At 37.6% G+C, this 21,569-nt stretch overlaps 2 protein-coding genes and 2 pseudogenes across 4 annotated transcripts; 3 read left to right on the top strand and 1 right to left on the bottom strand.

The window, feature by feature from the left end:
* The first annotated feature begins 915 nt into the window (after positions 1 to 915).
* On the top strand, positions 916 to 3,178 carry LOC137171800 (ferritin, lower subunit-like; annotated as a pseudogene).
* A 223-nt stretch (positions 3,179 to 3,401) lies between these two features.
* On the top strand, positions 3,402 to 5,678 carry LOC137172623 (putative nuclease HARBI1; annotated as a pseudogene).
* Positions 5,592 to 19,063, bottom strand: LOC137172622 (receptor-type tyrosine-protein phosphatase H-like). The gene is made up of 27 exons (XM_067577134.1): positions 17,074 to 19,063; positions 15,894 to 16,017; positions 15,506 to 15,772; positions 15,052 to 15,303; positions 14,644 to 14,895; positions 14,204 to 14,455; positions 13,695 to 13,946; positions 13,288 to 13,539; positions 12,776 to 13,030; positions 12,267 to 12,518; positions 11,860 to 12,111; positions 11,348 to 11,602; positions 10,940 to 11,191; positions 10,501 to 10,770; positions 10,048 to 10,305; positions 9,686 to 9,919; positions 8,921 to 9,184; positions 8,623 to 8,716; positions 8,482 to 8,526; positions 8,229 to 8,310; positions 7,974 to 8,064; positions 7,796 to 7,872; positions 7,356 to 7,490; positions 7,064 to 7,186; positions 6,666 to 6,826; positions 6,351 to 6,486; positions 5,592 to 6,075 (listed from the first exon to the last, which is right to left on the bottom strand). Exons 1-27 carry the CDS (start codon positions 17,137 to 17,139, stop codon positions 5,947 to 5,949), a joined length of 5,082 nt encoding a protein of 1,693 aa, XP_067433235.1. The 5' UTR covers positions 17,140 to 19,063; the 3' UTR covers positions 5,592 to 5,946.
* A 109-nt stretch (positions 19,064 to 19,172) lies between these two features.
* LOC137171799 (ferritin, lower subunit-like) lies at positions 19,173 to 21,524 on the top strand. Of its 3 annotated transcripts, none has more exons than XM_067575929.1 (5): positions 19,173 to 19,304; positions 19,921 to 20,024; positions 20,548 to 20,694; positions 20,794 to 20,919; positions 21,177 to 21,524. In XM_067575929.1, the coding sequence occupies exons 2-5, from the start codon at positions 19,923 to 19,925 to the stop codon at positions 21,324 to 21,326; spliced, it is 525 nt and encodes a 174-aa protein (XP_067432030.1). In that variant the 5' UTR covers positions 19,173 to 19,304; positions 19,921 to 19,922; the 3' UTR covers positions 21,327 to 21,524. The 3 variants fall into 3 exon arrangements, with proteins under 3 accessions (XP_067432030.1, XP_067432029.1, XP_067432031.1); XM_067575928.1 differs by lacking the exon at positions 19,173 to 19,304 and adding an exon at positions 19,364 to 19,394; XM_067575930.1 differs by lacking the exon at positions 19,173 to 19,304 and adding an exon at positions 19,690 to 19,827.
* Positions 21,525 to 21,569: the final 45 nt, after the last annotated feature.

Below are 21,569 nucleotides of genomic sequence, written 5' to 3'. Positions count from 1 at the left end.
ACCTAGTAGTAACTTTGCAGTACAACAAAATGTGCAAATACAGGGAAAAATGTAAAGTTTTCAGGTCTAGCAAAAGTATTGCACTGACCCAGGCTGACAGTATATGAGGTCCTACTGTGCACTATGTGTATCTGTATACCACTGGAAAAATACCACTTGTACAATTATTCTGCTTAACATTTCTGAGGGCATCACTAAGTCTGTTACTCTCTGAATCACTGATGCTGAATGATGCTGCACTCTTATTATCATAAGTGTTTCAGTTCCCTGTTTGGCCCACCCTCCCAGATTCTCAACAGACTGCAGTATGCTGTAACTTTACTGTAACATTTTATCCACTACATCACTCCTCACCATAGCCAAGACATAGGCTATACTGGCTTCCCATCACCACAGGTTTTATCTGAAAATGTGTCATGTCCTCATGTTTGTTGAGGTTTTCACTTGACTGAGCATCGTGGAGCACTTTGAAACACTGTTTAACATGTTGGTTGGGCCTGGAGTTTAAAAAAAAGTATCTGTTACAGTATTATGGCTCAGCAATATATGGTCACTTTTACTCAAACGTATTAAAACAATTAGCTGTTTTTTTTAATGCTTAGGTTGATTGAACATTGCCGGAAATATGTCATGCTCGCCCAACACAAGGGATGGCAGCCGAGATGCACAGACTGAGAGTAGAAACACGCAAGCGTAATTTGTTTTCTAGGATGGCGAAGTCATGACCCGCCCTATTCTGTCTCTGATTGGCTAATACTCGTTGCCTTCGTTGGTTGGGTTGGTTAGGTTTAGGCATGAGGAGTTAGATTGGTCAGGGTAAGCCAATCAGAGGCAGAGTAGGGCGGGTCATGACTTCGCCATCCTAGGAAAAAAAGAAAATCTTGCGTCAAGCGTAAACATGAAGATACAATCAACCAGCCAGCCATAGTAGTACTGGCGAAGTGGAGAAGCGTTACTATCACAGGCCAAGTGAGTGACAAAAGACCAAATTTTAGCCACAGTCAGGCTCAGCTAATATATCTGTCTCTTGGGTTAACTCGTTGATGCTAACTTTGAAACGTAAGCTAACCAGTCAGTCAGTATACAACTTCGGCTAACGTTAGCTGTCAGCGTTCACTTGTTAAGATGGCGTCAGTAGCCTTTTGTTTGTGTTTTCAACAAGAGATAAAGTCAGGGCTTTTGAGGTGGAGCTGATGCTTTCTTGAACTAATTCTATGTAACGAGTGTTAACCGAACTTCAGTTCAACTTAACAGCTAACAAAATATGCTAACGTGAGCGTGACCTAGCTTTTTGAACACCTGACCTCAGAGGTTACATCCCACTTGAACCCCAACACACTTCACGACACATGACGACAGTCTGGCTGATGTTTAACTAAAGCTGTTAAATATCGGTTACTTAATAGTTGTCCGGCAAAGAAGCGCAGAACCTGTATCAACTTACTCCAAAGGGCGAGTGAACAAAATCGGGAGACACATAAAACTATCTGAGGTTAAATGTTGGCTTCATCACCACCAAGGTCAGAACTGGATTTGGTTTATACAAGTCGCATTAATTGCAGTGTTTTTTTCTGTCTTTCAGAAATGCAGTCTGTGGTAAAACAAAACCTCCATTCGGAGTGCGAAGGAGACATCAACAAGCTCATCAACCTGAAGCTCAATGCATCCTACACCTACCTTGCTCTGGTAAGAATTATGTAACAACTACATTAATCCAGAGTAGAGCTGCAACGATTAATCAATTAGTTAGCCAACTATTAAATTAATCTCCACGTATTTTGATAATTAGTTGATCGTTTTGAGTCGTTCTGTGACAAAATTTGTCCAAATTCTCTGGTTCCAGCTTCTTAAAAGTGAATGTTTATTTAGTCCTATATGATAGTAATCTGAATATCTTTAAGTTGTGGACTGTTGGTTGGAACAAAAGAAGACATTTGAGGACGTCATCTTAGGCTTTGGGAAATAGTACTATTGACATTTTTCACCATTTTCTGACATGATCAAGTGTGAAAAATAATTGACAGATGAATCAATAACGAAAATAATGGTTAGCTTCAGCCCTAATCCACAGCAATGTAGTTGCTGTATTTGACAAACAGTGCTTATTAGGAAATGTATTTAAGTTCTGTTTTTGTATTGATTATTTTCCTTCCTTACTTGTCTGCACTGTAATCTCTAAATACTGTGGTTCTCTCATCTCTTTTAGGGGATGTATTTTGACAGGGATAATGTTGCCTTGCCAACATTTTTTCCTGGAGCGTTCAGTGAAGGAGAGAGAGCAGACTGAGAAGCTGCTGGAATATCAGAACATGAGAGGAGGCCGAATTTTGCTTCAGACTATTGCTGTAAGTGCACAATGTACAGTTTAGGGCAGTATTTTCAAGCCATTTTTGTTGTAATTGAAAGATTTTTTTGTTGATCCGAGGTTCAACTTTCTGTTCTATAAACCAAGTAGAGAGGATTGGAGAGGTGGACTGGATGCAATGTCGTTTTCCCTGGACTACCAGAAGTCCTTAAACACGTGTATCCTTGATGTGCACCGCAGAGCTGGCAGCCACTCTGACCCTCATGTAAGTCTGACACCGTTAGATAGATATAAATGCTATTGTTTTAAGGCTGTCATTTAACTGTGAGATGATATGAACAAACAGCTACACTGGTTGCACGTTAAAAATACTTTTTTGTGTGAGTTCAAGATGTATTGAGCAAACATGACTGTCTATGATAGATATGAAGGATGATTAGCCTAATAATATCAACCGTGTCCTAATTTATCAGTTATTTGACCACCTTTTTATAGCATATTTCTGTCTTATTTCTTTTGTAGCTGTGTGACTTCCTCGAGCAGAACTTCCTCATCGACAGCCACGACACCATCAAGAAGCTGGGCGATTACGTCGGCAGTCTGACCCGCATCACTGCGTCAGAGACCCAGGGTCCAATGGGAGAATACCTCTTTGATAAACACACTCTGTAAACGTTACAGCAGTACAGTGAATAAGCTCCACATTTCAATAGAATAAGCTCCACATTTCAATAGATCCATAGAGTCAAAGAGGGCATCAGCCCCTCCCTTAAGGAAAACTATACAATATTTTCACAGATTACCCCAAACTTCATTCTTGTACCAATGGCACAAGAGAAGTACAAAAAAGAAAAAAAACAAAACAGAAAATACCTCACTTGTTCTTGTATACCACATTGGAAAAATAGTGTTCTCACAACTATGGTGCTAAAAATTTTCCTACTGCGTTAAAATGAATCACTTGTTCATTTACACTCCGATGTATCATGTGTCGTGCATTCCAGTGTATCAGAGGTTTTGACCATCACAAAAATTTTAAAAGATTTTAAAAAGTTTAAATATCATGGAAACATTGAATAAAGTCAAATTATGCTAACACCTCTGCGGCATCCCAGATGCGCTGGGCGTCCTGGCTGCAGCTCACTTCAAGATCAGAGCCTCTCCGTATGAGAAGGACATTTTCAGGTCTTTTGTCAACACCTTGGGGTACACGTCGGTCATGAGATCACCAGATCATCTGTGACTCCGATGGCAACATACTGAGTGTCGAAAAGTGTTGTGTGGGCAGCACATTCAAGCAGGATTTGTGGAACCCGTCATTCAAAGGAAGAGAGATGGAGGATGAATTGCATGGACACTACTGAGTTATTGGTAAGTTAAAGGCAACGGAAGAATTGATTGATATATGCGTGAAGAATTAAAATAATAATACTTCATTTCCATCCAAAACATCTAATCTGATAGCTTTCACCGTTAGCTCAGTCTTCCTCCGCGTAATCGAGTTTGCTCAGGTGTCATGGCATTTCCACGATTCCAGCTCCAGATCACCATGACAACTGAGCTGGAGACAACATGGAACCCCAGCATCACCATGGCAACTGAGCAAACTCTGTGACCATGAGATGCAGTTGAAGTCTTTGTTTAAAAAACAAAAAACAAAAAGTGGACTAGGCTAACAATTATTTTCATGTCGATTAATCAATTAGTTGTTTGGTCTATAAAATGACAGTGTTGATCACCGTTTCCCAAAACCCAAGGTGACGTCTTCAAATGTCTTGTTTTGTCCACAACCTTAAGATATTCAGTTTACTGTCACAGAGCACTAAATAAACCAGAAAATATTCACATTTAAGAAGCTGGAACTAGAGAATTTGAGACATTTTCTTTAAAATGACTCAGAACGATCAATTATCGCAATAGTTGCCGATTAATTTCATAGTTGTCAACTATATGTGTATGTGTGTGTGTGTATTTTGTATGGTGTGTTCTGTGTTTTTTTTGTTGTTGTTTTGCTTTGTACTGTTTGTTGTTGTGCTGTTGTATGTTTTTTGTCAGAGACTACGGATGCAAGTTAGCTTCAAACTAACTCTGGTGCGGTGCATCTTTAATGTTTCAAACTGCTCACTGTTCCAGTCAATAAATAAATCAAACTAATCAATTAATTGTTGCAGCTCTAAAGTAGACTTAAAGTTAAAATACCTTTTGTCAAACTACTGTTTCCAATGTCAAGAATGACCTTTCAGACTAATCTTGTATGAAAAAATAAATCTATTATAAGATTTGTATTAAATTACTTCCTTTTTTTATATTAGGAATTTTGTAACAATACCTGTTTGTTTTCATTGATGCAAGCATATTGGCATACATTTACATACTGTCACACAGCCAGTATGTAAATGTATGCACAGGAAATGATGCATGCACTTTTTGTGTGTATATTGCAACACATTATTACTTAATCTTCTTCTAAATCAAACACATGATTCATGCTGGCTTCTATGGAATAGCTGCACGTAATGCCTGTTGTTTTCCTCCACAGTGCATGTTAATTGTCATCAGTATATTGAGAACACATTACATTGCAATCTTTAGGATTAACATTTAATGGGTTTCTTGCTCTGATGTTGTGTTAATTGTATTCTCTCATCTCTTTCTTAAAGGAGGGAGCAGCTACAACTTAAGCAAACATGTCTTGACTCCTGTGTTGGAACCCGCAAATGAGAAGGAGAGCCGCTTCAACCAGGCCCACGCCAAGATCTACGATGTCATGCGGACAACGCTCGGCTCCATGAAGAGGCGTTTCAGATGCCTGATGCAACTGTGCAAGAAGGCTCTTTGGACAAAAAGTCCAACATCATCAAGGCGTGCAGCGTTCTGCACAACATCTCTAAGAAGTTCTCCGTCCCTCCCCCGCCTGTAGTTGGTAAAATCGAGCCCCTTCATCCAGGCAAGCAGCATTCAGTGTCAGTAGACATCAACTCAGAGGCCCAAAAAGCCAGACAGGAACTCATTCATTGTAACTTCTCGGTTGCCTCCAGCAGGCACGACCCACTGAGTGACACTATCACAGAGGAGGATCTTTGATGACAGTGAGAGTGTTGTTTGCTTTAGGAAGCAAGCAAACAAGATCTTCAGCACACTGACACATTAAGGCCACATTTCTGAAACAAAACCCTGCTTCCAATGTGAGATTTACACACAGGTTGAAGTGAGCTGCTGTTCTGTGCCAGTTCGACTTTTTTTTTTTTTTTTTTTGCAGACCTTGTAAAAACACATTCAGTTATAGTTTTGTTACTAAAAATATTTTATTTCTTGCACAAATGGAAAAGCATTTTCTACATTTCTTATTGTTAATAAATGTAATTTGAAAACATTCTTTGGTCATCTGGAGTGTTATTCCCTTATAGGATAATAATAATAACAATAATACACTTTGAGTACATGAGAGGAAAACATTAAGTTAAATAAAATATAAATTTGCTATACATATACAGTTAATCTATAAGACTTAAATCTTTCTTTTACAGTTACAGACACTTTATAATACAAAACAGCATGTAGACTTTAGAATTAGTTTTTCATTAAGTGCATAAATGTCTCAGGGAAGAGATAATCTCTTTTAGTTCAGACATTTGTGCCGTTTAACGAAACTCTCGGAGTGCAGTGGCATTAACATATATCATGTCCACACTCTCATATATATGATCTTCAGTCTTCTCATCTGGCTGCAGACGGTCCATGATGCATTGGTGCAGGAAAATGTACTGGGACTAGAAAGAAATAAACCAAAGTTGCTGGTCACGTGAAAAGCAGAACTCTTTTGGGGTGAAATGCATACACTGTATTGTGGTTAACACTTCCTCGTATGCAGTAATACTGCAGGACACTGCATAAATGTTTCCAGTATGAGCTACAGTACTGTACTGACTGTAGCAGTGCTTGTACTGTATCACTTGCTGTGATGTAAGAGATTTCTTCAAAGACATAAGTGAGTGACTAAATGAAGTTCCAGCTCAGCCTGAAGCAACTAAATGATCAGCTTTACCTCTGTCTGCACCATGTGTGGTCGACTCAGTCTCATCTTGTGCACAAAGGCATTGATGCCCACTGCTCTCTCTCGCTCTAGCTGCTGAAGCAGCACATCCAAGGTAATAATGGTGCCTGTCCTCCCCACTCCAGCACTAGAAGAAACAACAACACAGCAAAAGGTAAGAAGTCAGTGCCCAGGTATAACAGTCATAAGCAAGTATTTCATGCATAATTTTAAAATGACATTTAGCCAAAGTGGTTTCCATTAAAAGTGACCACCAAATGGTACAGGGTACCCTAGCTCAGGCAGAAACAAGTTCTCATCCTGTACCTGCCGTGAACCACAGTGGGTTCCCCGGTCCCCTCTCTCTGTATGTAATGTCTGACCAGTTCTCTGAACTGGATCAGGACTGCAGTGCCCTGTGGGACTCCATGGTCAGGCCAGGCGGTAAAGTGGAAATGTTTCACTATGCGCTCTTGTGAGGTGTTCTTCTGTGAAGAAGATTCACATAAGTAGGTCAGTTTCTTCAACCAGTATAGTGGTTGGTATATGATTCATGAAGTCTTCATCACACACCACAAGCATCATCCTCTTTAAAAGTAAATGTGCACAAATTCAGACTGTGTAGACACACTCACAATTTTCATTCACTTTGTTTTGCTTTGTGACTTGGAGATATATTAATACCAAACTTATTTAGTTACACCATTAAAATGTTAGTTACATACATGTTTCACTCTGAATTCCCTCAATGTCCAGTTGGACTCTTGCTCTTCAGAACTAGTGGTGACCAGCATCTCTCCGTAAAGGCAAGTCTTGCCGTCTGCAGGCCAGTACTGTTCACACTTAGTCTGGGGAAAGGAAACATACAAAAAACAAAATTTGGTTGTTTTAATGTATCTGTAGCAACAATCATAGATCTGTATCAGCTCTTTGTGGGACCGAAAAAACCCTTGAAAAAGTTTTAAGGTCCCTTAAAATCTAGCAATAAAACTATCAAATATCTTCCGGGAGACTCACCCGTCCTCCCTCGGTGCAGTTGGTTACCATGACGATGCCTCTCACTCTTTGTTCCCAGATCATCCTCCAGAAATCATTGACTGTACCGGGCAGAGGACCCTGAGTAGCAATGTACTCTCGGTTGCTGCTGTAGCCCTAAGAAACAATAGTCAAAGTTAATATGCACATTTCTCTAGCTTTTATATGTCCTATATTGCTCACTATGACATAAAACACAATTTTATCCTCATGAAGTCACATAAAGTCAGCACTGCATACACTGCTAGACTTCAAATGAAATGTGGCAACTTTATTCCAGATGATGAATTGTTCAAGTTTATTAAATCTTCCCCTTTTAAGGTTGTTTTTTGACAGTTTGAGTCAATAGTGATTGAGAAAGCTTCCTGTATGATGGAATATTTTAGTTACAGAAAGATTGTCAATTATCAAGTAATACCTACTGGCATGTAACTGGCATTAATGTAGTCAGAGGTCCCATTGGGATTGGATGTAGTTAGCCTCACTCGACACCAGTCATCTAGGTTGAAAAAGCAGAAGATGGTTTAACTGTAATGCACCACAACAGCTGGAATGTTTCAATGGATCTGTCATGATGCAGCAGTAAGAGGACGAGCTTACATGGCAGTACATTGCTGAAACGGTTCTTCACTTTATTCTCAGGCAGCAGAGCTACCTTTCGTGTCTGCTCGGTGCCAACAGGAAGAAGGTTCTGTGTGAATGTTGGCAGATGACACGCCATGTGAGTGGGACAAAGGTAAACAGAAAACAAATTCAGCAGTATCGAAACTGTACAGATGCAGTTTTACAGTACTATACAGATAAAAGGAAGGAGTAGAAGAGGAAGAACAAAGTACAATAAGCTTTTTTATGCACCTCATATTCCTCGCTGAAACCTCTGTTTTCATCCGCACTTAGGTGATAGAAGTGGTCTGGAAACTTTGCAATAGAAATAGCTCTGAAAGAAATAAAACAGAACAAAAAAACACGATTGTATACCTTATCATATGTAAGGCAACTGAACTCATACATGAATGTTTCAGAATAAAGATTGACATTAAATTTACCTCATTTTGAAGACCTAATTAATTTTTTTACAACAATTGACAGTGTTGTAAAATGTACTTACTTGGATTTATTAGAGAGTCGGGAACCTTCAATGAATGTCTTTTTTCTGTGGGAAAGAAGCAAAGAGGTTCCCTGCTTGAGTCTGACTGAGTATATTTTGGCAAGATAATCTAATTAGTGTTGTCACTGAGTCTGCACCAACCTGATAATATCTGGTCTTAAAAACAAAATGAAGACAGCCAGACAGACCAGAATTATAAAAAGCAGGATAGCAATCACCGACCCTGCAATGACTCCTACAGGGAGTAAAATCTGGATTAAATGCTTTGTAACATACAGTGCAGTAATAAGATATTCAACATAGCTGAGAATCACAGTCACATTATCTTTTTTTCCCACTAGGGTGAATATTGTAATGTATAAAAATGAGGAAAAAGTAAGAGTATACTGTTTCAAATGTATATCAGGAAAGTATAAATTAATACATTCACTTGACTCACCCCTTGGATCAGTAGGGCATTGAAAAACATATGGTTTAAGACTTCTCACATTCCCAGATATTAAGGCTAAAGATACATCATATGTTCTTGCAGGTTGGAATCCAGCTATTTCGATATCCTGTGTCTCATTATTATGCTCCTTGTAAGTCTCCCCAGTCACATTCACCTCCACAGTGGTCCACAAACCATCCGGTTTATCAAAGACAATAAGGATAGAGTATCCAGCTGCCCAGTACTCACATCGAGCAGTTAAATCTGAAGGAGCTGAGTAAAAACAAGTGGAAAGATGCCTTCACAGTTACAAACCTCAACATAAATACTAACAGACCAGTGTTAATATGTGATTTGTCAAAAAAGATAACGCAAATTTGTGCATTACTATAGGTACACACATTTTTGACGAAAATAAAATCATTTTAAAATCAGCACTCCACTGCAAAACATTAAATTATCTTTTAATCCAATCCCTAAGAAATACTCCAATATAACACAGTAATATCACATACAATATTGATAACTGATTAATTGCTTAAGTCACTTATCAAGAAAAAGCCAAATATTCTGTGATTCCAGCTTTAGTGAAGTGAAGATTTGCTGATTTGGTTTCAAGCAGACACACAAAAAACTGTACTGCAAAAGGAATATACTGTAAATACTGTATAGATTGAGAAATATCATGCTACAGTAGTACTTCACTTTATGTCTGTGGGAATAATAAATGCAGACAAACATTTAGCTGATGAGGTAAATCCATTTTGAACTTACGGATTGTCAATACGTGGTCACACTGTGGAAAGAAGATGGAATTTCGTTCGTACACAAGAGACACTGAATAGTTTGCGCCAGGGTAAAGGCCAGTAAATGACACGTTGCTGCCTTCAGGATTGGCTGGAATTTCTTTCGAGCCATTAGTGGCTGTTGCCTTCGAGAACAAGCCTTCAACCGTTCCTTGGATTGATGAGCTAGTAACATGCCAGGTTACACTGCTACAGTTTATGGCTGAAATAACAGAATTGATGAGAAAATAATTGCAGACAAAACCTTTCATTTGTAAAAGTTAGTACAAAATTCAATCAAACATTCTCAAAAAGCTTCAATAAAATATCAATTAACAACAGAGTACATACCTGTTACTGTAAAGCCTTTAAAAGCAGTGCTGTTGAGTTTAGAGAAGAATGTGGTCACACTGAATTGATACTCTGTTCCAGGGCGGAGAGATGGGACTGAATGTGACACAACATTAGAGGATTCATTTGGTTTAACTGGAATAATTTTCCCATCGATTTGTAGAAAGTAGCTCCAGTTTTTATTCACGATCTTCCACTCCAGAGTTATACTGGTCACAGTGCGTGTTGTCATATTGACGAAATCCACCGTTGGGGGAACTGATGGAAAGAAAAAAGCCTTAACTCATCACCAAATTAAGGATGTGTGCTTTAAAACACACACTCATGTATCAATGTGAATGACTTTCAGATTGAATTTTATATATTTTTATTTAATATCTGATATAGCACTCTTTATAAAGGGTCTATACGTTGTAACTAATGACTCCTAATGTATACTTAAAGGTCACCTACCAGTCACAGCGTTAAACTGGAATCCAGTGCTTTTAACTTTCTCAAACACAGTGATGAGAATGAAATCATATTTTGTCCCAGCTGTCAGTGAAGGGACCTCATGTGTAACTGATGCCTCTTGATGAGATTCATAGCTCTTGTACCCAATGGGAATGACAGTGTTATTATATTTTAGGATGTATGTTGAGATACCTTTAACCTTGTCCCACCTCAGAGTTATACTGCTGTTACTTTGTGTCACCACTTTCACATTCTTAACATTTTCAGGAGCTGAAAGAGGACAGAGGACATACAGTTATTGTAGTAAGGAACAAACTGTGTAAGTTCTTGATTTTTTTTAAATGACAGCACGTTAAGATATTTTCTTAATTTGTAAAAAAAAAACAACAACAAACAAACAAAAAAAAAACTATCCTCTGTCAGAGGAAAAACATCTTACCAGTGACAGCAGTTAGTTTTACTCCACTGCTTTTGGCATATTCAAATACAGTGAACAGAGTGAAGTCATATTTAGTCCCACTTGTGAGTCCTGAGTGAGTGTATGTCACTTGATCCGCTGATGCAGTGACGTTTATCTCACTTCTATTGAACACAAGTATATAGTTGAGGATGTCCTCCACTTTGATCCACTGCAGAGTTATACTGGTCTCGTTTTGTCCAACTGATTTAAAATCTTTCACATTAAGAGGTGCTAGAATATAAAGAGACATTAAGGAGAAACTGTAACAAAATTTGATTTAAAACAATAACAGGATAAACACAACAAAATGTTGTGTTTTTGTTTAGTTTTTTAAAATTAATAGTTTCATTCAATTCCAGTATTTTATTCCAAAGGAAAACATCTTACCAGTGACTGCAGTCAGGTTTACTCCACTGCTTTTGGCATATTCAAACACAGTGAAGAGAGTGAAGTCATATTTAGTCCCACTTGTGAGTCCTGAGTGAATGTATGTCACTTGATCTTTCCCTGATGCAGTGACGTTTATTTCACTTCCATTGAACACAAGTGTATAGTTGAGGATGTCATCCACTTTGTTCCACTGCAGAGTTATACTGGTCTCATTTTGTCCAACTGATTTAAAATCCTCTGCATTACGAGGTTCTAGGATGTAAAGACACATGGAAAAGGAACTGTAAAACAATTTGATTTTAAAAAATGACAACATATACTCAACAAAATGTTATTTAGTGTATACTTTTTCAAACAAACAATAATTTGAATTCAATTCCATTAGTAGCCACAGTCAAAATATTAAGTGAGAAACACCCATCTGTTACTGAGAAAATTTAAATTAGATATGGGTACAGAGCTCTGTCCTTGTTCTTGTTGTTGGTTTATATAAGAGGAAAACATCTTACCAGTGACTGCAGTCAGGTTTACTCCACTGCTTCTGACATTTTCAAACACATTGAAGAGAGTGAAGTCATATTTAGTCCCACTTGTGAGTCCTGAGATTGTGTATGTCACTTGATCCGCTGATGCAGTGACGTTTATCTCAGTTCCATTGAACAGAAGTATATAGTTGTGGATGTCCCCCACTTTGTTCCACTGCAGAGTTATACTGGTCTCATTTTGTCCAACTGATTTAAACTCTTTCACATTAAGAGGTGCTAGAATATAAAGAGACATTAAGGAGAAACTGTAACAAATTTGATTTAAAACAATAACAGGATAAACACAACAAAATGTTGTGTTTTTGTGTAGTTTTTTTAAATTAATAGTTTCATTCAATTCCAGTATTTTATTCCAAAGGAAAACATCTTACCAGTGACTGCAGTCAGGTTTACTCCACTGCTTTTGGCATATTCAAACACAGTGAAGAGAGTGAAGTCATATTTAGTCCCACTTGTGAGTCCTGAGTGAGTGTACGTCACTGGATCCGCTGATGCAGTGACGTTTATCTCACTTCCATTGAACACAAGTGTATAGTTGAGGATGTCCTCCACTTTGTTCCACTGCAGAGTTATACTGGTCTCAGTTTGTCCAACTGATTTAAAATCCTCTGCGTTACGTGGTTCTAGGATGTAAAGACACATGGAAAAGGAACTGTAAAACAATTTGATTTTAAACAATGACAACATATACTCAACAAAATGTTATTTAGTGTACACTTTTTCAAACAAATAATAAGTTGAATTCAATTCCATTAGTAGCCACAGTCAAAATATTAAGTGAGAAACACCCATCTGTTACTGAGAAAATTTAAATTAGATATGTTTACTGAGCTCTGTCCTGGCTCTTGTTGTTGGGCTTTATAAGAGGAAAACATCTTACCAGTGACTGCAGTTAGTTTTACTCCACTGCTTTTGGCATATTCAAACACAGTGAAGAGAGTGAAGTCATATTTAGTCCCACTTGTGAGTCCTGAGTGAATGTATGTCACTTGATCTTTCCCTGATGCAGTGACGTTTATTTCACTTCCATTGAACACAAGTGTATAGTTGAGGATGTCATCCACTTTGTTCCACTGCAGAGTTATACTGGTCTCATTTTGTCCAACTGATTTAAAATCCTCTGCATTACGAGGTTCTAGGATGTAAAGACACATGGAAAAGGAACTGTAAAACAATTTGATTTTAAAAAATGACAACATATACTCAACAAAATGTTATTTAGTGTATACTTTTTCAAACAAACAATAATTTGAATTCAATTCCATTAGTAGCCACAGTCAAAATATTAAGTGAGAAACACCCATCTGTTACTGAGAAAATTTAAATTAGATATGGGTACAGAGCTCTGTCCTTGTTCTTGTTGTTGGTTTATATAAGAGGAAAACATCTTACCAGTGACTGCAGTCAGGTTTACTCCACTGCTTCTGACATTTTCAAACACATTGAAGAGAGTGAAGTCATATTTAGTCCCACTTGTGAGTCCTGAGATTGTGTATGTCACTTGATCCGCTGATGCAGTGACGTTTATCTCAGTTCCATTGAACAGAAGTATATAGTTGTGGATGTCCCCCACTTTGTTCCACTGCAGAGTTATACTGGTCTCATTTTGTCCAACTGATTTAAACTCTTTCACATTAAGAGGTGCTAGAATATAAAGAGACATTAAGGAGAAACTGTAACAAATTTGATTTAAAACAATAACAGGATAAACACAACAAAATGTTGTGTTTTTGTGTAGTTTTTTTAAATTAATAGTTTCATTCAATTCCAGTATTTTATTCCAAAGGAAAACATCTTACCAGTGACTGCAGTCAGGTTTACTCCACTGCTTTTGGCATATTCAAACACAGTGAAGAGAGTGAAGTCATATTTAGTCCCACTTGTGAGTCCTGAGTGAGTGTACGTCACTGGATCCGCTGATGCAGTGACGTTTATCTCACTTCCATTGAACACAAGTGTATAGTTGAGGATGTCCTCCACTTTGTTCCACTGCAGAGTTATACTGGTCTCAGTTTGTCCAACTGATTTAAAATCCTCTGCGTTACGTGGTTCTAGGATGTAAAGACACATGGAAAAGGAACTGTAAAACAATTTGATTTTAAACAATGACAACATATACTCAACAAAATGTTATTTAGTGTACACTTTTTCAAACAAATAATAAGTTGAATTCAATTCCATTAGTAGCCACAGTCAAAATATTAAGTGAGAAACACCCATCTGTTACTGAGAAAATTTAAATTAGATATGTTTACTGAGCTCTGTCCTGGCTCTTGTTGTTGGGCTTTATAAGAGGAAAACATCTTACCAGTGACTGCAGTTAGTTTTACTCCACTGCTTTTGGCATATTCAAACACAGTGAAGAGAGTGAAGTCATATTTAGTCCCACTTGTGAGTCCTGAGTGAGTGTATGTCACTTGATCCCCTGATGCAGTGACGTTTATCTCACTTCCATTGAACACAAGTGTATAGTTGAGGATGTCCTCCACTTTGTTCCACTGCAGAGTTATACTGGTCTCATTTTGTCCAACTGATTTAAACTCCTCTGCATTACGAGGTTCTAGGATGTAAAGAGACATAAAGAAGAAACTGTGACAAAAATTTGATTTAAAACAATAACAGCCTGTCATTTTCTATAATCTTTTTAAAATGAATAGTTTCATTCTATTTTATCTGCCACAGTCAAAAATATTAAGTGAGCTCTGTCCTGGCTCTTGTTGTGGGCTCTATAAGAGAAAAACATCTTACCAGTGACTGCAGTCAGGTTTACTCCACTGCTTCTGACGTTTTCAAACACAGCGAAGAGAGTGAAGTCATATTTAGTCCCACTTGTGAGTCCTGAGTGAGTGTATGTCACTGGATCCGCTGATGCAGTGACGTCTATCTCTCTTCCATTGAACACAAGTGTATAGTTGTGGATGTCATGCACTTTGTTCCACTGCAGAGTTATACTGGTCTCAGTTTGTCCAACTGATTTAAACTCTTTCACATTAAGAGGTGCTAGAATATAAAGAGACATTAAGGAGAAACTGTAACAAAATTTGATTTAAAACAATAACAGGATAAACACAACAAAATGTTGTGTTTTTGTGTAGTTTTTTAAAATTAATAGTTTCATTCAATTCCAGTATTTTATTCCAAAGGAAAACATCTCACCAGTGACTGCAGTCAGGTTTACTCCACTGCTTCTGACGTTTTCAAACACAGCGAAGAGAGTGAAGTCATATTTAGTCCCACTTGTGAGTCCTGAGTGAGTGTATGTCACTGGATCCGCTGATGCAGTGACGTCTATCTCACTTCCATTGAACACAAGTGTATAGTTGTGGATGTCATCCACTTTGTTCCACTGCAGAGTTATACTGGTCTCAGTTTGTCCAACTGATTTAAACTCTTTCGCATTAAGAGGTGCTAGAATATAAAGAGACAGTCATCCTTGTAAATATATATCACCATGTCTCTGTATTAGCTGCTGCGAGTTTTATATTGCTCAACTGATAAATAGGAGTGAGTGTATAAATGGAAAATACAAGTACAAGTAAACATAGCTGTTCATCTTTGATTTGCATATCAAAAGTGCCTGAATCCAAATGTATACTCAAACATCACCTACCAGTGACAGCAGAAAAACTGTATCCAGTACTGTTGGCTCCATTAAATTTAACGAGAGAAAAATTATATTTTGTCCCAGCACTCAAATGAGCGACCACATGTGTAACCGATTTCTCTTGATGAGATGCATTGATATTGTCCAACTTGACACTGCCATTGTTAACATACTCCAGGAAGTATGTTGAGATGTTGTTAACCTTGTCCCACATCAGAGTTATACTGCTCTCATTTTGACCCAACACCTTCACGCTCTTTACATCTACAGGAGCTAAAAAAAAAAGACAAAGAGTTGACAGTTTCATTTTAAAAACACACAAGTCTGCACTTATAATACAAAGAAAAGCAGACATGTCACCAAACAAATGTAAAGGAGAGCAGCTCATACTTACGTGGTTTAGTTGTAATAATGGTTGTGGTTGTCAGTGGAGTGGTTGACGTTGTTGTTTGTGGTGTTTTTATACTTGTTGTCACTGTTGTGCTTGGTGTTGATATTGTGTTGGAGTTAGTGGCACCCTAAAAACAGAACAGCAACAGAATCATTGGGGCACACCTAATCCCAAAAATATCAAAGTTTAATTTCATAATTCACAAAATTGCCAGAAGTGTTCACCTAGCTATGGAATCGACACTGTTGACAGAACTCTAATGCAGTAATAATATTTCTGCTTTTATCTTGTATGTATATCATATTGTACCTGTACTGTGAACAAGCAGCATGACGGGGATGTTCAAAAAACAAGTTCTACTCTACTTTCTACTCAACAGTTCCCTTATAGGTAGACAAAACCTTCTGAGACAAATATGTGATATTGATGTGTATGAACCTTGAGGAAACAGAGATCTTCAAATGCAAATTATGGTCCAGAACTCTTTTTTTTTTTTTTTTTTGCATATTGTACTTCTACTTTTAAATCTACAACAAGTACAACACCTAACATATGCTGGTAAATGAGCAGACAGAAAGATTAAGTCAGACAGAACTGTCACATCATTGCTTTTTTTAAATAATAGTAAAACACATTCACTGAATACAGATATTTGTGCACAATAGGTTCTTAAAATATCTTCCATGCGCTATATTTATTTCCCTATTATAACAGTCAAAATACTATATTTTTTAATAAATATAGGCTATAATACAAAACAGTATCCAGATACAGATCATCCGCTTGTCTAGAATATAAAATAAAGTTAACAATACATATTGGAGGTACAGCTCCCTTTCTGTTTTAAACTTAACAAGTTATTTCCTCATTCATGCTTTTGTGTCTCTGAGAAAGTGATGGAGAAAACATTACTTCAGCTGGGAAATAATAAATTCATATTTCACCATCTGAAAAAGTCCATCATCCTTATGCTGTTCAATAGTCTTTTTTGTTTTCTGTACAATTTACATTTTGATATTTCAGACTATTAAACTCCACTGTCAAAACTTTGGTATGGAGCATATCGCGCACTGAATCTCTGTGGTTTTGTCACTGTATTGTTTCCTTTTGTTGAGGGTAACTTTCTGGTGAATAAAGGTACACTATCTGATCACTATCAAAGTAGAAGTTAAAAAAAACTTACCCGAAGTAGACTCAGGAAGACACACAGCAGCAAGTGGTTTGGGGTGATTTTGAAAGATAACATCATTGTAAAGATTTAATAAGCTGCAGACATACTATAAACTTGTTAAATTCCTTTTGGTTTGCCGTCCCAGGGTGAACTTCAAGTTTCTATTTTCAGTACTGCCACTTGTGTGTTGACTAAAACAACAGCACTTCAGGTTGGCAAACAATGTTTTTCAGCTGACGCAGTCCAATATTAACTTCATTTCAGTGGTGTTGACTTTTAATTCTTAACCATGTCCTCCTCTTTTAACCTCTGGTCCCTGCTTATAATGGCAAGTGACTAAGTAAATAGCTGCTTATCCTTTTGGCCTTGTACAGCCTTTGCCTTGTCTGTTACTTCCTTATTAACGGTCATTTGTGTGCCACATGTCAAAGGTACGTACATTTGCCTGTTTTACATGTTTATCAATGTAAATTGCTTTATATCTGCTGTGCGTTTGTCATTACTAGTTTGTGACTGTACCTTTATGATGTGTAAACAAACATTTATATTACCCCGAAAAATCCTTCAAATATTGCTTGAGTTAATTTATAATTATTTGTTTTTTAAGTATTTTTAAATGATTGTTTTAAAAATTTCATATTTAAAATTACTGTCTAGTCCCTTCTTTTGGGCTGATTTCACAGAATTGATTTGCTTTAGGTTTCTCTGCACTGTCTCACTGGGTTGTGATATTTATAGCTTCCTTGTGGTTAACATCTATGAAGAACTGCAGACAGAAAACACCACCACCACTTATATATTTAACAGTGGATGAGGGCTTCACAGTGTTTCACACTACAGATTAATAAAAGTGCTGGTCTGTCAAAGATAACATTATCCAGTGCTGTCCATTGGGGAAACATGAGGAGGAAGTTGGCCTTCATAAATAATAATAGTTTTCCCCATCTAATAAAGTTACATAATATCACTCTGAAACAAACCATTATGAACATATATGTTAGATACTGAGCATAACCACTGCTCTTTTTAAAAAGAATATTTATTCAACATTCATGAAAACTTACTGTATTTTATGATTTTTGGTTCCTGTCTGCATGATAACTTTTATGACATTTTAAGACCTGAACTATAAAGTTATGACTAAGTGAAACTAATATTTAACCTGAAGCTCCAACCTGACTTTGTTAATAACATAAAGAAGAATCTACATTTCATCTATTTAAAACTTACAACTGCATGAACAAAACTGATTTAAGTTATTACTTTGGTGTAACTAAAACCTAGTAGTAACTTTGCAGTACAACAAATTGTGCAAATACAGGGAAAAAATGTAAAGTTTTCAGGTCTATCAAAAGTATTGCACTGACCCAGGCTGACAGTATATGAGGTCCTACTGTGCACTATGTGTATCTGTAAAAATGGAAAAATACCACTTGTACAATTATTCTGCTTAACATTTCTGAGGGCATCACTAAGTCTGTTACTCTCTGAATCACTGATGCTGAATGATGCTGCACTCTTATTATCATAAGTGTTTCAGTTCCCTGTTTGGCCCACCCTCCCAGATTCTCAACAGACTGCAGTATGCTGTAACTTTACTGTAACATTTTATCCACTACATCACTCCTCACCATAGCCAAGACATAGGCTATACTGGCTTCCCATCACCACAGGTTTTATCTAAAATGTGTCATGTCCTCATGTTTGTTGAGGTTTTCACTTGACTGAGCATTGTGGAGCACTTTGAAACCCTGACTAAAATGTTGGTTGGGCCTAGAGATAAAAAAAAGTATCTGTTACAGTATTATGGCTCAGCAATATATGGTCACTTTTACTCAAACATATTAAAACAATTAGCTGTTTTTTTAATACCTGGGTTGATTGAACATTGCCGGAAAAATATCATGCGCCCCCAACACAAGGGATGGCAGCCGAGATGCACAGACTGAGAGTAGAAACGCGCAAGCGTAATTTGTTTTCTAGGATGGCGAAGTCATGACCCGCCCTATTCTGTCTCTGATTGGCTAATACTCATTGCCTTCGTTGGTTGGGTTGGTTAGGTTTAGGCATGAGGAGTTAGATTGGTCAGGGTAAGCCAATCAGAGGCAGAGTAGGGCGGGTCATGACTTCGCCATCCTTGGAAAAAAAGAAAATCTTGCGTCAAGCGTAAACATGAAGATACAATCAACCAGCCAGCCATAGTAGCACGGGTGAAGTGGAGAAGCGTTACTATCACAGGCCAAGTGAGTGACAAAAGACCAAATTTTAGCCACAGTCAGGCTCAACTAACATATCTGTCTCATGGGTTAACTCGTTGATGCTAACTTTGAAACGTAAGCTAACCAGTCAGTCAGTATACAACTTCGGCTAACGTTAGCTGTCAGCGTTCACTTGTTAAGATGGCGTCAGTAGCCTTTTGTTTGTGTTTTCAACAAAAGATAAAGTCAGGGCTTTTGAGGTGGAGCTGATGCTTTCTTGAACTAATTCTATGTAACGAGTGTTAACCGAACTTCAGTTCAACTTAACAGCTAACAAAATATGCTAACGTGAGCGTGACCTAGCTTTTTGAACACCTGACCTCAGAGGTTACATCCCACTTGAACCCCAACACACTTCACGACACATGACGACAGTCTGGCTGATGTTTAACTAAAGCTGTTAAATATCTGTTACTTAATAGCTGTCCGGCAAAGAAGCGCAGAACTTGTATCAACTTACTCCAAAGGGCGAGTGAACAAAATCGGGAGACACATAAAACTATCTGAGGTTAAATGTTGGCTTCATCACCACCAAGGTCAGAACTGGATTTGGTTTATACAAGTCGCATTAATTGCAGTGGGTTTTTTTTCTGTCTTTCAGAAATGCAGTCTGTGGTAAAACAAAACCTCCATTCGGAGTGCGAAGGAGACATCAACAAGCTCATCAACCTGAAGCTCAATGCATCCTACACCTACCTTGCTCTGGTAAGAATTATGTAACAACTACATTAATCCAGAGTAGAGCTGCAACGATTAATCAATTAGTTAGCCAACTATTAAATTAATCTCCACGTATTTTGATAATTAGTTGATCGTTTTGAGTCGTTCTGTAACAACAAAATTTGTCCAAATTATCTGGTTCCAGCTTCTTAAAAGTGAATGTTTCTTTAGTCCTCTGTGATGGTAAACTGAATATCTTTAAGTTGTGGACTGTTGGTTGGAACAAAAGAAGACATTTGAGGATGTCATCTTAGGCTTTGGGAAATAGTGATATTGACATTTTTCACCATTTTCTGACATGATCAAGTGTGAAAAATAATTGACAGATTAATCAATAACGAATATAATGGTTAGTTTCAGCCCTAATCCACAGCAATGTAGTTGCTGTATTTGACAAACAGTGCTTATTAGGAAATGTATTTAAGTTCTGTTTTTGTATTGATTATTTTCCTTACTTACTTGTCTGCACTGTAATCTCTAAATACTGTGGTTCTCTCATCTCTTTTAGGGGATGTATTTTGACAGGGATAATGTTGCCTTGCCAAAATTCTCCAGTTTTTTCCTGGAGCGTTCAGTGAAGGAGAGAGAGCAGACTGAGAAGCTGCTGGAATATCAGAACATGAGAGGAGGCCGAATTTTGCTTCAGACTATTGCTGTAAGTGCACAATGTACAGTTTAGGGCAGTATTTTCAAGCCATTTTTGTTGTAATTGAAAGATTTTTTTGTTGATCCGAGGTTCAACTTTCTGTTCTAGAAACCAAGTAGAGAGGATTGGAGAGGTGGACTGGATGCAATGTCGTTTTCCCTGGACTACCAGAAGTCCTTAAACACATGTATCCTTGATGTGCACCGCAGAGCTGGCAGCCACTCTGACCCTCATGTAAGTCTGACACCGTTAGATAGATATAAATGCTATTGTTTTAAGGCTGTCGTTTAACTGTGAGATGATATGAACAAACAGCTACACTGGTTGCACATTAAAAATACTTTTTTGCGTGAGTTCAAGATGTATTGAGCAAACATGACTGTCTATGATAGATATGAAGGATGATTAGCCTAATAATATCAACTGTGTCCTAATTTATCAGTTATTTGACCACCTTTTTATAGCATATTTCTGTCTTATTTCTTTTGTAGCTGTGTGACTTCCTCGAGCAGAACTTCCTCATCGACAGCCACGACACCATCAAGAAGCTGGGCGATTACGTCGGCAGTCTGACCCGCATCACTGCGTCAGAGACCCAGGGTCCAATGGGAGAATACCTCTTTGATAAACACACTCTGTAAACGTTACAGCAGTACAGTGAATAAGCTCCACATTTCAATAGAATAAGCTCCACATTTCAATAGATCCATAGAGTCAAAGAGGGCATCAGCCCCTCCCTTCAGGAAAACTATACAATATTTTCACAGATTACCCCAAACTTCATTCTTGTACCAATGGCACAAGAGAAGTACAAAAAAGGAAAAAAACAAAAAAACAAACAGAAAATACCTCACTTGTTCTTGTATACCACATTGGAAAAAAGT

This window comes from Thunnus thynnus, chromosome 20, assembly GCF_963924715.1.
Source record: "Thunnus thynnus chromosome 20, fThuThy2.1, whole genome shotgun sequence".
NCBI lineage: Eukaryota > Metazoa > Chordata > Actinopteri > Scombriformes > Scombridae > Thunnus > Thunnus thynnus.
Note: the sequence above shows the minus strand (reverse complement) of the source record. Positions and strands in the feature narration are given on the sequence as shown.

Bases quoted from the DNA above. Each gene is read 5' to 3' on its own strand.
- LOC137172622 (XM_067577134.1), bottom strand. From the start codon at position 17,139: ATGATGTTATCTTTCAAAATCACCCCAAACCACTTGCTGCTGTGTGTC. The intron at 12,519-12,775 runs GTAAGATGTTTT...TTTACATCCTAG, and splicing joins AAAACTAACTGCAGTCACTG to AACCACGTAACGCAGAGGAT. The intron at 11,192-11,347 runs GTAAGATGTTTT...TTTATATTCTAG, and splicing joins AAACCTGACTGCAGTCACTG to CACCTCTTAATGTGAAAGAT.
- LOC137171799 (XM_067575928.1), top strand. The intron at 20,025-20,547 runs GTAAGAATTATG...CATCTCTTTTAG, and splicing joins CCTACACCTACCTTGCTCTG to GGGATGTATTTTGACAGGGA. The intron at 20,920-21,176 runs GTAAGTCTGACA...TTTCTTTTGTAG, and splicing joins GCAGCCACTCTGACCCTCAT to CTGTGTGACTTCCTCGAGCA.